Source organism: Eschrichtius robustus, chromosome 4 (assembly GCF_028021215.1).
Source record: "Eschrichtius robustus isolate mEscRob2 chromosome 4, mEscRob2.pri, whole genome shotgun sequence".
In the NCBI taxonomy this organism is placed as follows: domain Eukaryota; kingdom Metazoa; phylum Chordata; class Mammalia; order Artiodactyla; family Eschrichtiidae; genus Eschrichtius; species Eschrichtius robustus.
The window spans coordinates 12,481,669-12,500,691 of NC_090827.1; the positions used below are offsets into that span (position 1 = coordinate 12,481,669).

At 34.6% G+C, this 19,023-nt stretch overlaps 1 protein-coding gene across 2 annotated transcripts in view; it reads left to right on the top strand.

Moving 5' to 3' along the window:
- Nucleotides 1–18,441, top strand: part of CCSER1 (coiled-coil serine rich protein 1) — a 1,308,992-nt gene extending 1,290,551 nt beyond the window's left edge. For both annotated transcript variants that reach the window (XM_068542049.1, XM_068542050.1), the window contains one exon: nucleotides 17,956–18,441. In XM_068542049.1, the coding sequence (XP_068398150.1) occupies nucleotides 17,956–18,441 (486 nt within the window). The remainder of the gene's footprint in view (nucleotides 1–17,955) is intronic.
- The last annotated feature ends 582 nt before the right edge of the window (nucleotides 18,442–19,023 follow it).

Below are 19,023 nucleotides of genomic sequence, written 5' to 3' on the forward strand. Positions count from 1 at the left end.
TGTTAGCAGACTTTTTGAGGCTACTGTGAGTTCATAAGGAAAATTATTTTCTTTGATAAAGCAGCTTTTCAAAGAGAAAAAAAAAATAACCTTAGACTTTCTTTTTGCACTCGATAGTAAGTGTTTCTAAAACCCATAAACTCATCTTAAGTAAGAAAATAAAGGTTGGTTATTTGAAAAATTGCTATTATTAAACAAACCTCTTATCTCCAAGGCTCAACTCTTTACACAGTGAAAGAATGTATTTTTGAAATTCCATGCTTCTTTTAAAAATTGTATCTAACTTGTAGGTAATGATATCCTGACCATAACTTTCCATACCAGAATTCATTTCCTGCTGTGTCTCACCCTTTATTTATACTATATGAAAGCATTTCAGAAAATCATATGGTATATGAAAATGAATATTATTTCATCACAAATCCCAAACCACTCTGCATACTTTGTATTTCCATACATGCTTGTAATATTATTTTGATGTCATAAATTCTTTGAAGGACTTTTAAATAGTATTATGTCACCAAAGCATCTAGCATAAAAGGCAAGTTTTGTTATTTATCATATTACTATCCCATACATGCCCCCTGAATTTTCTTAAGTGATGTTTGATCTACCTTAAATTTTGCATGTTTCTGAAGGAAAATATAGCCAAAGCTAATACAAAATGGCTAGTAACCTAAAAATCACATTTGAAGTGCATCTTGAATATATAATTTTTAATCTGGGTATAACTAAACTTCTTAAATTCAAATAATGAAAGAATATCGTGAAAAATGAACCAGTGAATCCAGGGAGACATTTCAAGTGATTTGGCATCCTTGGGCCAATAGTTCTTTCACTCTAACTACCTTGATGCTTATTCTGGTTGCGGCCAGAGAGGGCAGTAGGAGTGAGGTATTCTATTTGTCTATATCCTGTCTCCCTTTTTTTCAACATCATTCTTATCTACTTACATAGTATCCACACCTTCTGGATACCTCCATTTCCAATTATTTCAAACCCTTTTCTTCAGGGATAATCTGATAACCTAATTCATACAAAGGTTTAAATGACTAATAACTTACAATATTATACTTCAAGTTATCTGGAAACAATTTCTACGTGAAGTTTGAGTATATTTTATATAATGAATGAAATTCAGAATTAATAAGTGGAGGACATTTAATAAACCTAGAGGAACTGGCACACAGATTTTAGTATCAATGAAACAATTAGGGAAGGGTACTTATTTAATTTTTTGACAGATAAAGAGATATTATAGTATATATGACTTGGAGTTCAAAGGCCTTATATTAGTACCTGAGTCCTCTTGAGTAAGCCAGTTATTACTAAGAGCCTCAGTTTTCCATCTGTAAAATGGGAGTAAGGCATTTGAAACCCGTTTTAATGTACATTTACAAGGATAAATTAGGATATTTTATGTAAAAGCAATCTAACATTTAAAGTATATGACAGATGAGATGCTATAATTGTATTTGTTGTTTGTAGTATCCCCCAAATTATACTATATATTTAATTATGTATTGCCTTTATTCAGTGAGTCAGACTTATTCCTAAAAATAACTTGCCTTACTGATATAAAACAACAAGTGAGCAATGTAAAATTGCTGTATTTTTATTTTACTTCTTTCTCAAGTTATCTTGTAGTTTAGGTAATAATGTCTTACGTTTAGCAGTCTCCCAACAGAGCTTATGGGATAAAATTCCTCATAAGATAGAATCATTTAAGCAAGGAGTTTAGGACTCACATTATTTAATCAATATGATTATAATATATTACATATATATATGTACGATAAGTACTAGAAAACAAGAGAAACAATAGGCTAGATTCTTAATTATATATTAATTAATATAAGAATCTATATATTATATATGTGTATTGTATTATATACAATACACATATATAATATATATATTATACACATATATATGTTCATTTATTGTATACAAGCAATATTTCCATCATGTAAATCTACAGCAATTGTCTACAGAAGACATTATGTGAATAAAAATATTTTTGTGATTTTTTTTAATACTACTTTCATTCAAGAAGCTCTGTACTATCTGAAGACCTAAACAGAGACATTTCTCCAAAGAAGACATGCAGATAGCCAATAGGCACATGAAAATATGCTCATCATCACCAACTGTTAGAGAATTGCAAATCAAAACTACAATGAGGTACCACCTTACATTGGTCAGAATGGCCATCATTAAAAAGTCTACAGATAACAAATGCTGGAGAGGGTGTGGAGAAAAGGGAACCCTCCTACATTGTTGGTGGGAATGTAAATTAGTGCAGCCACTATGGAGAACAGTATGGAGGTTCCTTAAAAAACTAAAAATAGAGTTGCCATATGATCCATCAATCCCACTCCTGGACATATACCCAGACAAAACTCTAATTCGAAAAGATACTTGCACCCCTATATTCATAGCAGCACTATTTACAATAGCCAAGACACGGAAACAACCTAAATGTCCATCGACAGATGAATGGATAAAGAAGATGTGGTATATATACACAATGGAATACTACTCAGTCATAAAAAAGTATGAAATAATGCCATTTGCAGCAACATGGATGGACCTAGAGATTTTCATAATACTCAAAGTAAGTCAGAAAGAGAAAGACAAATACCATATGATAAAGACAAATACCATATGATATCATTTATGTGTGGAATCTAAAATATGACACAAATGAACATATCTACAGAACAGAAACAGATTCACAGATATAGAGAACAGACTTGTGGTTGCCCAGGGGGAGGGAGATGGGGGCGGGAAGGATTGGGAGTTTGGGATTAGCAGATGCAAACTATTATATATAGGATGGATTTAATCAACAAGGTTCTAATGTATAGCACAGGGAACTATATTCAATATCCTGTGATAAACCATAATGGAAAAGAATATGAAAAAGAATATATATATATATATATATATATATATAACGATCACTTTGCTGTACAGCAGAAATTAACACAACATTGTAAATCGACTATACTTCAATAAAATTTTAAATAAAAGAAACACCGTACCATCTAATACGTGCTAGATATTGGGCATGTGCCTGTCTAGACAAGAGACGCATTTTTCATGTTGTTGTGGTTAAACCACAGTAATTGCCCATTATTTTGCATTCCTATGCAAACACATAAAAACTATTCCCTACTCCTTTCACTTAGACATATAAAATTAGCTTAAACACTCACTTATTCTTTTTATTTAGAAATCACACTTTTTTGGAATATCAGTTGTGCAGAATTATACTTTCTTAGGTTTCTTCTGAATTGAAACAGTGATTATAAGCAGTGATTGTCTGAAATTCTCATTTAAATAAACTTTTTACTGAAAAGAATCGTTCACACTGAGTGGGTTACAGCACACACACACGTATTAGTTCTACAGACAACTCATTATTGTTCCTCAGAATTTTGTTCTTTCTAAACAGAACAGTCCTACTGGCTTGTGGGAAAACAGTTGCATGCTTTCACTTTTCTCATGAGAGGTAGATGCCTTGGCCTTCCTCTCTTGGGAACTCAGCCTTTAGCTGACCTTACTAACAATCAACCTTGCTTATCTTGTACATGTCTTCTAACCCCGGTTGAATCCTAAATGCCCACCAGGAGGATTTAGTATCCCCTAAAGAATTTAGGAGTGAGGTTGAGCCAGAAGAAGTAATTTAACTCCAGACTATTTCCTCTTGGTAATTTGTGCTATTTGAAAAATATAGGTCTTGTCTGCCAGAACCTTTGAATGCTTCTTTTTGGTTATTACTTCAACTTATTACAAGGCTTCCTGCTTGCAAAGCAGTAACTACTTCCCTGTACAATCTCTCTGTGGTAGAGTGTTTCTAGACCTTTAAAAAAAACTCTTCTTTATCACTGAAAACAGATTGCACATCTAAGGATACAAACATATGCAACAACATGCCAACCTTTCTGTAGAGAAATGTCCTGTATTTATAACTGCTTTAGAAATCCTATTCCTCAGTGATGACAGGAAAAGGACAGTTGTTTTTAATAAATATGGTTTGAGTTTATACTGACACTTCAGGAAAAGGACAGTTGTTTTTAATAAATATCGTTTGAGTTTATTGGCAAAGAGACACATTTCAGGTCTCCTGGTTTACTTCACACCAATATATTATGTAGTGAAAAATCAAAAGGGGCATTTGCTTTTTAAGTAGTTCATGACACTCCATTAACATTCCTCCATGTGGAGAAAAAGTTATTTTTTAAGACAAGAAATCTTTGGATTTTATGCGCTATACTGTATGTGTTTTTTATTGCTGTTGTTGGGCAAGATTTATGTTTATAAATGCTTTCAATGTTTATTAGTAAATTGCATTGGGTTAGTAAATGAGCTAATATTTTAAATAATAATAATAATTGTAAGGGTCTAGAAGAGTGTCTGGCATATAATAAGGATTATATGTGTTTGCAAAATAAAATAAAAATTATAAAAGCTTAATTTCACTCTCCTAGTGGCTGTAAATGATTTTTTTAAAAGGATAGCAGTTTATGTATATGGCTTTTTTTTTCTTTTTTGAGAGATCCTGCATTGGTCACTTTTATATGTTTGATTTAGGGAAGCATTATGGCTTAGGCCAGTAATTCTCAACTGGGGGCAATTTTGCCCTCCCGGAGACATTTGGAAATGTCTGAAGACATTTCTGTTTGTCACAACTGGGTGCAGGTGCTACTGGCATCTATAAGTAGAGGCAAAGGATGCTCATAAGCATCCTGCAATTCACTGGGCAGCCCTCTACAGCAAAAAAATTATATAATCCCAAATGTAAATAGTGCTGAGACTGAGAAACCCTTGGCTTAGAGCTTGAGCTCCAATTCACGTTATGCTATCCACTAAATCCTGGAATCCTGGTAAGCACTTAAGTGTAAGGGTTTCAGTTTCTTCATCATAAATGGGTATAATAAAATACTCTAATAGGGATTGAAAGTTATTAATACATGAAACATTGCACATATCTTGGTGCATTGTAAAGTCACTAAATCTTAGCTATTATTATAAATAAAATCTGAGATAAAGTGATTTATCTGCTTTCCGGTCATTTTTTCTAAATCTAAAATTATACAATGTATGCTCTCTTGAGTTTAGTATATTTAAGAATTCTTTCCCACCCTAGATCTTCTCACTGTCAGGCATCAGACAGACAACTAGGTCTTGAAAGCACTTATCACCACTTTATGGCATTTTTGTTGTTGTACATTCATTTTGTTGTGTTTTGTCCAAGATTCAAGGCTTACTTAGAATTTTATAAAGACAAATAAAACTTTCTCAAGGATCTAAATCCTACTATTGTCTTTTCCTTAGCTTAATTTTAAATCACTGCATACAATTCAATTTTCCAATAGGCTCAGGGTTAAGTCAACTACGGACTTCATTAAAACTACATTAAAAACTAGTGTGATGGAGTTTTACCAAAAAAATGATTTTTATGTCTCCTTCAACAGTAGAATCCATAGATAGTAGCACAGCATTTGTTTGGAACACTATAGAACCCATCCTCTGAAAGTAGGAAAAGAGAAGTTCCTTTAAGGCATGTGCTTCAACGGGAAGAGGACTATGTACAGAATAGTTCCTTTTATTTCTTTCCTAAAATGTGTCACAATGCTAATTTATCATTTATTTAAGAGAATTTATAAATATTATTAGAGAAAGAATATTAAAGAAATCTTTATGTCAGTCTCCAGGGCTAACTAGATAGAAAGAAAATAATAGTGAAGATCAAGGTTAGATTGAAGACACAGTGGGGAAACTCAATATACACCATTGAAGGTGTTGAAAAAGTATTCCAGTTTGTATTTTAGAAGCAAATTTGGGATAAAAAAGGATTTATATAGGCAAAACTTTAGAAGCAATACAATCTATGTTATACTGGCATTAAATGACAACCAATTTAATGCAATTATTCTGTACACTTATAGTAATGAAAATGGAAATAATTACATTTAAGACATTTACAGATTTTAATATTTTACTCAGTGAGCAATAATATTGTACATGCCTTTATTCAAAGCACTGTTCATATACGTAATAGTATTTGACATCCTATTTTAAGTATTTTAAATAGTATTTTAAGTACATAGAGATGGCTTCTTGATATCACTGTATTAAAAGTTTCTATTATTCTGCCTGTAGATTTATGTATTGATATATTTTAATAATTAAATTAATATATTACTATAGACTTTCTTCTGTGATTTATTCTACTGCCTCAACTCCCACCTTCATCATTTATTTTCTGCACTAATGAATTGACCCATTCAATTAATGTGCAGGTTACAAGGTCAAATGGGTGTCAGTCATTTGTTATGTCTATATTTTAAGTAATATGTTGCTACTACTACTAGAGCACCAAAATTTATTCTTTTTATAAATTAGAGAAGATACTGATAATTCTCTTTGTATTTCTGAATCCAAAATGTTTGCATAAATGGAAGATAAAAGAGTTGAGTTAAAGATATTTTAATGGGAGTATTTTCATAACCCTTGTTTTGGCCAAAGAAGTGTCTCTATATGTCATGTTGACACACGGGGAAAAGAGAGATTAAGAAGTGCTGCTCTACAAAAACTCCCTTTTAATTCATTTTCTACAGTATTGACATAAAGTACTGAAAGAGGTTTTTTTCAGTTGCTTTGACAGCTAATGCTTTAGATATAATGTCATATTGCTTTGGTCGCTATGAAAGGTTATTTCCTCCAGGTATATTTTATAGTTACATATATGTCTTGCTTTTTATTAGGGAAGGATAACTAAAGGGGAGTTGAAGCTTCAAAAACATCCCTGTAAAGTTGACATTCCCCACTGCTTTCAAGAATGAAAGCAAAATATACATGTCCAGTGCTTGGTAGTTTAAGATCCAGGTAGGGAGAGGAACCAAGATGGCGGAGTAGAAGGATGTGCTCTCACTCCCTCTTACGAGAACACCAGAATCACAACTAGCTGCTGGACAATCATCGACAGGAAGACACTGGAACTCACCAAAAAAGATACCCCACATCCAAAGACAAAGGAGAAGCCACAATGAGACGGTAGGAGGGGCGCAATCACAGTAAAATCAAATCCCATAACTGCTGGGTGGGTGACTCACAGACTGGAGAACACTTATACCACAGAAGTCCACCCACTGGAGTGAAGGTTCTGAGCCCCACGGCAGGCTTCCCAACCTGGGGGTCCGGCAACAGGAGGAGGAATTCCTAGAGAATCAGACATTGAAGCATAGTGGAAATTGATTGCAGAACTTCGACAGGACTGGGGGAAACAGAGACTCCATGCTTGGAGGGCACACACACAAAGTAGTGTGCGCATCGGGACCCAGGGGAAGGAGCAGTGACCCCAGGGGAGACTGAACCAGACCTACCCGCTAGTGTTGGAGGGTCTCCTGCAGAGGTGGGGTGGGGGGGGCTGTGGCTCACCGTAGGGACAAGGACACTGGCAGCAGAAGTTCTGGGAAGTATTCCTTGGCATGAGCCCTCCCAGAGTCTGTCATTAGCCCCACCAAAGAGCCCAGGTAGGCTCCAGTGTTGGGCTTCCTCAGGCTAAACAACCAACAGAGAGGGAACCCAGCTCCACCCATCAACATTCAAGTGGATTAAAGTTTTACTGAGCTCTGCCCAACAGAGCAACAGTCAGCTCTACCCACCACCAGTCCCTCCCATCAAGCCTCTTAGATAGCTCATCCACCAGAGGGCAGAGAGCAGAAGCAAGAAGAACTACAATCCTGCAGCCTGTGGAACAAAAACCACATTCACAGACAGACAGACAAGATGAAAAGGCAGAGGGCTATGTACCAGATGAAGGAACAAGATAAAACCCCAGAAAAACAATGTAATGAAGTGGAGATAGGCAACCTTCCAGAAAAAGAATTCAGAATAATGATAGTGAAGATGATCCAGGACCTCGGAAAAATAATGGAGGCAAAGATCGAGAAGATGCAAGAAATGTTTAACAAAGACCTAGAAGAATTAAAGAACAAACAAACAGAGATGAACAATACAATAACTGAAATAAAAAATACACTAGAAGGAATCCATAGCAGAATAACTGAGGCAGAAGAACGGATAAGTGATCTGGAAGACAGAATGGTGTAATTCACTGCTGCAGAACAGAATAAAGAAAAAAGAATGAAAAGAAATTAAGACAGCCTATGAGACTTCTGGGACAACATTAAACGCAACCACATTCACATTATAGGGGTCCCAGAAGGAGAAGAGAGAGAGAAAGGACCAGGGAAAATATTTGAAGAGATTATAGTTGAAAACTTCCCTAACGTGGGAAAGGAAATAGCCACCCAAGTCCAGGAAGCGCAGAGAGCCCCATACAGGATAAACCCAAGGAGAAACACACCAAGACACATAGTAATCAAATTTGCAAAAAGTAAAGACAAAGAAAAATTATTGAAAGCAGCAAGGGAAAAACGAAAAATAATATATAAGGGAACTCCCATAAGGTTAACAGCTGATTTCTCACCAGAAGCTCTACAAGCCAGAAGGGACTGGCATGATAAACTTAAAGTGATGAAAGGGAAGAACCTACAACCAAGATTACTCTACCCGGCAAGGATCTCATTCAGATTTGATGGAGAAATCAAAAGCTTTACAGACAAGCAAAAGCTAAGAGAATTCAGCACCACCAAACCAGCTCTACAACAAATGCTAAAGGAAATTCTCTAAGTGGGAAACACAAGAGAAGGAAAGGACCTACAAAAACAAACCCAAAACAATTAAGAAAATAGTCATAGGAACATAAATATCGATAATTACCTTAAACGTGAATGGATTAAATGCTCCAACCAAAAGACACAGGCTTGCCAAATAGATACAAAAACAAGACCCATCTATATGCTGTCTACAAGAGACCCACTTCAGACCTAGGGACACATACAGACTGAAAGTGAAGGGATGGAAAAAGATATTCCATGCAAATGGAAATCAAAAGAAAGCTGGAGTAGCTATACTCATATCAGATAAAATAGACTTGAAAATAAAGAATGTTACAAGAGACAAGGAAGGACACTACATAATGATCAAGGGATCAATCCAAGAAGAAGATATAACAATTATAAATATATATGCACCCAACATAGGAGCACCTCAATACATAAGGCAACTGCTAACAGCTATAAAAGAGGAAATTGACAGTATCATAGTAATAGTGGGGGACCTTAACACCTCACTTACGCCAATGGACAGATCATCCAAAATGAAAATAAATAAGGAAACAGAAGCTTTAAATGACACAATAGACCAGATAGATTTAATTGATATTTATAGGACATTCCATCCAAAAACAGCAGATTACACTTTCTTCTCAAGTGCGCACGGAACATTCTCCAGGATAGATCACATCTTGGGTCACAAATCAAGCCTCAGTAAATTTAAGAAAATTGAAATCATATCAAGCATCTTTTCTGACCACAACGCTATGAGATTAGAAATGAATTACAGGGAAAAAAATCATAAAAAACACAAATACATGGAGGCTAAACACGTTTAGTATGTTACTAAATAACCAAGAGATCACTGAAGAATTCAAAGAGGAAATCAAAAAATACCTAGAGACAAATGACAATGAAAACATGACGATCCAAAACCTATGGGATACAGCAAAAGGAGTTCTAAGAGGGAAGTTTATAGCTATACAAGCCTACCTCAAGAAACAAGAAAAATCTCAAGTACAATCTAACCTTACACCTAAAGGAACTAGAGAAAGAAGAAAAAACAAAACCCAAACTTAACAGAAGGAAAGAAATCATAAAGACCGGAGCAGAAATAAATCAATATTGTGAAAATAACTATACTACCCAAAGCAATCTACAGGTTCAATGCAATCACTATCAAATTACCAATGGCATTTTTTACAGAACTAGAACAAAAAATCTTAAAATTTGTATGGAGACACAAAAGACCCCGAATAGCCAAAGCAGTCTTGAGGGAAAAAAACGGAGCTGGAGGAATCAGACTCCCTGACTTCAGACTATACTACAAAGCTACAGTAATCAAGACAATATGGTACTGGCACAAAAACAGAAACATAGATCAATGGAACAAGATAGAAAGCCCAGAGATCAACCCACACACCTATGGTCAACTAATCTATGACAAAGGAGGCAAGGATATACAATGGAGAAAAGACAGTCTCTTCAATAAGTGGTGCTCGGAAAACTGGGCAGCTACATGTAAAAGAATGAAATTAGAACACTCCCTAATACCACACACAAAAATAAACTCAAAATGGATTAGAGACCTAAATGTAAGGCCAGACACTATCAAACTCTTAGAGGAAAACATAGGAAGAACACTCTTTGACATAAATCACAGCAAGATCTTTTTTGATCCACCTCCTAGAGAAATGGAAATAAAAACAAAAATAAACAAATGGGACCTAATGAAACTTCAAAGCTTTTGCACAGCAAAGGAAACCATAAACAAGATGAAAAGACAACCCTCAGAATGGGAGAAAATATTTGCAAACAAATGAATGGACAAAGGATTAATCTCCAAAATATATAAACAGCTCATGCAGCTCAATATTAAAAAAACAAACAACCCAATCCAAAAATGGGCAGAAGACCTAAATAGACATTTCTCCAAAGAAGACATAGAGGTGGCCAAGAAGCACATGAAAAGATGCTCAACATCACTAATTATTAGAGAAATGCAAGTCAAAACTACAATGAGGTATCACCTCACACCAGTTAGAATGGGCATCATCAGAAAATCTACAAACAACAAATGCTGGAGAGGGTGTGGAGAAAAGGGAACCATCTTGCACTGTTGGTGGGAATGTAAATTGATATAACCACTACGGAGAACAGTATAGAGGGTCCTTAAAAAACTAAAAATAGAATTACCATATGATCCAGCAATCCCACTACTGGGCATATACCCAGAGAAAACCATAATTCAAAAGACACATGCACCCCAATGTTCATTGCAGCACTATTTACAATAGCCAGGTCATGGAAGCAACCTAAATGCCCATCGACAGGCGAATGTATAAAAAAGTTGTGGTACATATATACAATGGAATATTACTCAGCCATAAAAAGGAACGAAATTGAGTCATTTGTTGAGACGTGGATGGATCTAGAGACTGTCATACAGAGTGAAGTAAGTCAGAAAGAGAAAAACAAATATCGTATATTAACGCATGTATGTGGAACCTAGAAAAATGGTACAGATGAACCGGTTTGCAGGGCAGAAGTTGAGACACAGATGTAGAGAACAAATGTATGGACACCAAGGGGGGAAAACCGTGGTGTGGTGGGGATGGTGGTGTGCTGAATTGGGCGATTGGGATTGACATGTATACACTGATGTGTATAAAATTGATGACTAATAAGAACCTGCAGTATAAAAAACCAAACAAAAAAAACCAACTAATACTAAACTTTATTTGGGTTATTTGTATGGAAATATGTTAATATAATTGTTTCAGACATTACATGAAAATTTTAAAAATCTTATATGTTCTGGTATAATGTTAGAAATCATAATTCTAGTTATTACTTTAAAATGTGTATCTCAGAAATAACTAAATTTCCTTGTCAATTGCATTCTTATGAGCTTTCATCAAATCTTTAACCATGGTCATTTTTAAGTCTTTTGTTATTTACAGACAGTTCTGGGTGTACTCTGATGCTTTTGCAAATATGTTCCTATAAAAGGGTTTCATCTTCAAGGAATTCATGGAAAGACTCTGACAAGTACCGGTTTCTGGTAACTGTACTGCTGAACTGAATGAATAAGCATTTTCAGAACTCTAATGGAAAACTGATGAAGTCATAAAAGTGCTAACAAAAGATCAAGATGAAAAAAAAAATTACATGGGACCGAGTCAAGTGATGAGGATAATTATAATTTTTGTGACTTTCTGTTTGAATTTAAAAAAATAAAATTCCCACAAGGACTCAGAGGCAAAACATATACAAATCAATTTTCACTGCAAAGTAAAGGAGCTGTTACAGTGGAGGATTACTGGACTGGATGTCAATATTATGACATAGTATGAGTGTGTTTCGTGTTTGGTAGTTGCAATCATTGTTGCTTTTGTTGTGGTCATCCATTTACAATGCTTGGTGTCAGTTTATTTATCTCTTGTAAAAATAAAATTCAGTGTGTGTGTGTGAAAAAAAAAAAAAGATCCAGCTAGTATATCAATCCATATAGATCAAAGTAATCAACTCATCAATGAGAGAAAAATGTCAAGAGAAAGAACATATCATGTTAGATAAGCTATATCAGTAAGGGAAAAAAACATGGTAGTGGATTCTTCTCTGGACTATATAAATATTAAGGAGCTACTGGTAAATGCCAGGTACTATTGGGAGGAGTGGATTCAGCGTTAAACAAGACAGGCAATGTCCCTGCCCTTATGAAACTTTTATTTTAGTTGGCTTGGGTGTAGAAGTAAGTATGGGTCAAAGTGTCTATTCTTGAACATAAAACATACAGTATTCTGCATTTTATGTTTTACTTACTTGATCTAGAGGCTCATTAGTAAGAAACCATAAACCTTATTCAGGAGGCATGTTTCTTCTCAGTATGAATTACCCAAGAGTTACTATTTAGCTTCTCCTGATAATTCTGGCTCACTTTAACATAATTTCATATACATCTCTTATTTAAATTCAAATTATAATGTTATTTTCAGTAATCTTTATAATTTGTTAAAATACTATTTAATATTAGCCATTTTTCTAATGTAATACCATTTTTTTTCTACTAGCTATTGGAAATTGCTTCAAGTATTTCTTTTCCTTTAGGAACAATTCTAGTTGTAAAACAATACTATTTTTGGTTAAGTGGAGAACATTGCAGAAAAATATATCTTAAAATCAAATAAAATAACCAATCATGTGCTAAATTTTAATCTATATAAGAAGCTAGGAAGTTGTTGCCTGATAACATTTTTGGCAATTACCAGTATAGTTCACACACATGAAATGAAGTTCAGGAAAACATTATGAAATTCATTAATCAGTGATTGAAACATTGCTCCCCTCCTCATTAATTCTATCATGCCACCCTGCCTTAATGAAAATTGGGCTATGCACATTGGCATGATTACTGTATATATTCTTTGCATCAGATATAAGACAATTTTTAAATGTAATAAAACCCCTAAAATCAGGATAAATCTTACAATCAATGTTTTCAACCGTGTTGCAGTTGCAGTGGAGTTTACATTGCTATGTGTGGATTTTATCATAGTTTCATATTGTCCTTTCTTTGATTGAGTTATATGCAGTATTAGCACTACATGTGGTGAGTTACCAATAAGAATATTTTCAAAAAGCTTTTACTATGATTTGGTATTGTAGCAAATGTTATTTTGTATATGGAAAGCCAAGGAAAGAAAGAAAGAGTATAATTTTGATATTAATGAAAAAAATATTTGTACTTGCATTGCCTTCAATTCCATACTCTCTTCTAAATTAAAAACCAAATGCTTTATGAAATCAAAAGAAGGAATATACTCATACGTACATGAAGCTGTATCATTGAGACAAATGCAAAAAGACTATCAAACCTAAGAAAGGGAAGTGAAGACAGAAGAAATTCGAACGAGAGGCTGGTGTGACTGATGAATGGGTCACACCACTAGTAAGGAAGGAATGTGGTTTTTATTTGTTTTTAATTAGCATCATAAGTTTTGTTTGTTTTTTCTTTCTTAGTGGTATGTAAAATAATAATGTGTTTTAAAACCATTCATCTTGAATTCAATGAAATGCAGATTATATACTCCAGTGAAGAAATGAGAGGAAAAAAATTATAGGGAAGTAAAGAACTGATTTTATTATAATCTTCAGTTTTGACTGATTAATCACTAAATTTGCCATCCATTCATCTTCTACTAGGAACCCAAAGGATAGGTAATAAAATAACTGTTTGACAACTAAATTGTCTAAAAACTAACATAATTATATTAGTTTGTGGAAATTTAATTCCAGCTTTGAGAAAGATGTGGCTAGGTATATGCACTGAAAATTCCCTCTGGGGAAGTGATCTCAAGAGCTTCAGAAGGAATTAACGTCAATTAGCAGCATGATGAAAAAATTATTTCCCTCTGGACCATTGCAACCAAATACAAATTGTGTGTATATATATATATATATGCAAAAATATATTTTTATATTTTGAATCAAAGGGATCTTTCCTAGGTTTGTCTATATAGAATTACATATATATTTAAATGTAGACTTTTAGAACTGGAAGATAATTGAATAAATGTTAGAGTTTCTTCAGGATCTAATTTTTATCTTCTATTTTTCTCATCTCTTTCAATAGGCTGATAAATGAAGCCCAGAGAAATTAATTTCTTCATCAAAGTTCACCCAGTTTGATAGCAGCACAGACAAGATTAGAGTCTTTGGCCCAAGGTTCAGTGTTCTTTCCATTATGCCAAATTATCCCATCATATATTAGGTACATAAGTAGGATAATGAGTGTAGCGGATGCTGCGGTGTGCTCCCAAGTTCTCTCCTCCCCCACTGCAATCACACACACATACACACACTCACACACACACACATTTTCACAACTAAAGCCTTCATTTTCCCAGTTGGTAAAAACGTTGGCAGCTGATAGCATTCAAGTAAGTTCCTTTACAAAAAAAAAAAAAAAAAAGCCTATTCATTCATGGTTGCACCCCCTTCCCAGATATTGCCAATGTCGAATAACTTGTTGATATGAGTATAAGGCTCCCAACCACTTACCTAAATTGGGGACAACTCTGAGGGATCATCCCAGCTTCAGCTTTCCCTGTGTGATTATCTGAGATAGATAGTTCAATTGCATAGAGTTTAACTTCTCCCTCTGCCAGACACTGCTTTCTTCATTACCCCATGGGTGTTGACTTGAGAATACACTCTAGTAAACTTTTTTTTATTGTCTCAGATATTTGTCTCAGAATCTGTTCTAGGGAACCAAACCATAAAAATAAATGTAAAATTACTCAAGTATTCTGGAGTAAATTACTTTGCTTTTTTAAATTGAGATAGAAGTATTCAAAGTGGTTTAACTTCTAAAGGATGAAGCAAGCATCTATCAGAGAAACTTCTAGGTGTATTCACTTTATTTTATTACTATACTTATTGTTGCTGTCATCAAGATAACTATTCCTCAGGTATAATATTAGGCATTTTATACACAGTAGTTCATTAAGTCTTAACTATAACCCTGTATGTAGATACAGGTATGAATGTAAATCTTCCTTTCCCAGATGAGGAAATTGGAGATTTGGGAAGGGTAAGTAACTTGTCATGGTCACTTAGCTAGAAATTGTCTGATTCTGGTTGATTCTCTCATTAGACCTCAAGCTGCCTAAATGCAAGAGCTGGTTCTCTTATGAACAATACTATTTCCTATCACATAATATAGCACCTTGCTCTCAGTAGAGGTCAATAAATATTTATCAAATCAGCAAAGGAACCTTTAGTTGTCTGACCCCAAATCCATGCCATTAGCCCCATGTGCTATGCAATCACCCATGTATACTATGAGCCCTAGACTTAATGGTGAACATCACAAAGAACTAAAAAAGAAAAAAAAAAGAAAAGTCTAAGATGTTAAAAGCAAACTATGCTGAACAAACAGGAATGGGTGATTTACATATGCATTTTTTAAAAAAAGTAGATCATTTCATTTTGTTTCTTATTATAGTAGATGCATATGTACCTTGTAGGATCAGATGTTATACCAGAGAACACTGAGTCTGCCTGTGGGATTGAGTCATTTGATCCCTTTCAATATGTCTTATTAAAACTGTATATTCAATTTAATGTAATATCCCAGGAGGGTTAAAATGATCGCATAAAGAAAATGATGAACATTTCCCCAAATCTAACGTTAAAGTAACGGAAATGAAGTTTCCACTCATCTCCTCAGCTTTCCTAGGCAGCACGTATATAAATAGAATAGAAATGTTTATTATCATGATGAATTTACCAATGGCTCTTTTGTTCTGAAACAAATTTTTTTCTCAGAGTATTTTATACCCATGACGTTTCTGACATTTGGATGTGATATTAGGCACAGTGTTTGAGGATCTTTCAATAACTGATTCAACAGTTAAGTAAGCATCTTATAGAAGTAAAGTCACAAAGATGAAAAGAAAAGAAAATCTCACATTTCTAAGTAGGTCCAAATACCTAGCTTATTTCTTTTACTCCCAAGAAAGTCCCTGAAACACCTTCTGTAAGTCATACAATGCTTCTTTCATACAAACAGGTAACCAGCCTTACTATCTCTACCACAAATCAAGGGAAGAGTTAAAATGGCAAATTAGAAGTAATGGAGAGGGTCTGATATAAGTAAGCACAAATTAAAAACTAGAATGGCAGCTTACTACAGACATTAAGACAATTTAAAGAAAGAAAGAAAAGACATGGTTAGCAAAACATCTCAATCTGAAGTCACTGAGTATAAAGACACTAAAGATATCCCCTAATAGAACTTAGTTTTACAGAAGATTGGGGATATTCATCTCAGTAATGATAATCTTGAAGCCTCAATTTAAGTTACAGTATGGTTCTGCATGTACTTTATTTTAGAAAAATGTGATACATTTTAGAAATATTCCCATGGGAATACTGGGAGGCAGAATGAATCAGTGGTTAATCAAGCAGACTGTCTATCTTACACTGTCTGTAGAGTATAAACTCACTGTCTCAATGTCTCAAACTTCTATCTCAATGTATTTTTCTAAACCAAGACAGTGCTCTCTTCAGGAGGAATGCTGGTGCCAGTTTGTAATCTTTGCTTCCTCCACAACATGATTCAATATGCTATGTCTTGCTCCTGTCATTAGAGTATAAACTTCTTGTGAGAAAGCAGATGGGCCTATACTCATGGACCTGATTTTGACTAATAAAGTGCATCCAAAAGTCTAAATGCTGCAATTTCTTTTAAGTGCCCTATTGTTCTCTGTAGGTCATTGGAGTGACTTCTTCTTTTAGTTCCTTAAATTTCTAGGTTACCACTTTGCTGACACAAATCATGATATTGATCATTCTAAAACTCTCTGAGCGTACACTCAAGTAAATATAGCATATTAAATCCAACAAAAATGTATAGATTCATATATAGATGTTCATTACTTATTAAAATAACATGTATTCTCAGAGAAAATTATAGAATGCAAACTTAGGAAACTAGATAAACACATTTCAAAATGCCTTTTAATTCAACTCTGAAAAGAAATGAGCTATCAAGCCATGAAAAGACATCAAGAAACCTGAAATGCATATTACTAAGTGAAAGAGGCCAACCTGAAAATACTGCATACTGTATGAGTCCAACTCTATGACACTCTGAAGAGGCAAAACTATGGAGACAGTAGTTGCCAGTGGTGGGGAGAGGAGGGGAGAGATGAGTAGGCAGAACACAGGGGATTTTTAGGGTAGTGAAAATACTCTGTATCATGATATAATAATGGATAAATGTCATTATTAAGTGTGTCCAAACCCATAGAATGTAGAACTCCAAGAGTGAACCCTAAGGTAAGCTGTGGACTTTGGGTGATTATGATGTGTCAGCATAGGTTCATCCTGGGTAAAAAGTAACACCATTCTGTCGAGTAATGTTGCTAATGAGGGAGGCTATGAATGTGTGGAGGCAGAAGGTCTACGAGAAATTTCTGTACCTTCCTCTCAATTTTGTTGCCAACTTAAAACTGCTCTTTAAAAAAGTATTTTAATAAATGCCTTTTAGAGTAAATTATTCATTTAACCACTCTTTACAGTAGAATTGCACTGGGAAATATAATCTCATGGAAAACAGAAAATAATTCTATTGCTATTTTTTAAGCCTTGTTGAAAACTTACGGTTTTGGACACAAATGCGAAAGCAACACTCTGGTGTGTGTGCTATGAACGTATTTTTTAAAGACCTCTTTTCTTTTCCATGTTTTTACCTCAGGCTACATATCGAAATCAAATTGTGAGCCAAAGTCTCAGCACAAGGGACAGAAAAGCAATGCATACTCCCACCGAGGACCGTTTTAGATACTCAGCAGCGGACCAGACAAGCCCCTACAAAAGCAAGACCTGTCAGCTCTCCAGTCTATGTTTAAGCAATTTTTTGAAGGACAAGGAACTAGTGGAAGTTATCAAACACTCCAGAGGAACTTACGAAACCCTCACGTCAGAGGTCACCCAGAATTTACGGGCCACTGTAGGGCAGAACTCTCTGAAACCAATAGCTAAGACCGAAGGGCTTTCCACGTTCTCAGAGAAACCAAAGGACCAAGCTGCTGTGGCCCGACAGCATTCAACCTTTACAGGCAGGTTTGGACAACCGCCAAGAGGGCCAATCTCTTTACACATGTACAGCAGAAAGAATGTTTTCCTCCATCACAATTTACACACAGCTGAGCTGCAGGCTCTAGGCCAGCAGGATGGGTAATTAAATCACCCTATTCCTGTCTCTGGGTAGGATAAGACTGTTAGTGTTTCTCGTGCATAGCTCATGTTTAAATTTTCATGTATTTTTTATTACTTTTTATTTTTAGTTATAAACAAAGAATTTTACTTTTTTTTTTTTTTTAGAATGAGGGTTCAAGCATGTTAATTGAATTAGGTTTAATAGCTTTTGGAGACTTTATTATATATATGTATAATAAATGAGACCATCTTGCTGGTTTATATACAGGCCATAATTTATTTATCTTTTATCTTTATCAGTCACTGATATGCATTGACGTTTCAGAAGGTAATATCAAATAGCACTCTGTTCACTTAATGGTGTTACTGTGAAAATAGATGTGCAGAATAAATAGATAAAGGGATTGTAAGGAATTTTAAATTACATAGTTAATAGAAAGAGAAAAGAGGGGTTTTAAAGTCTTGTATTTGGTGGTGTATTTATTTGAAGAATGAAGCTTGCTTGCATATAACCTAGAGATGGCGTTTGTCTCTCTATTACATACAATCAAGCTTATCTTGCCATACGATTAAGGGGGAAAATGGTATTTCTTTTATCCTCTAA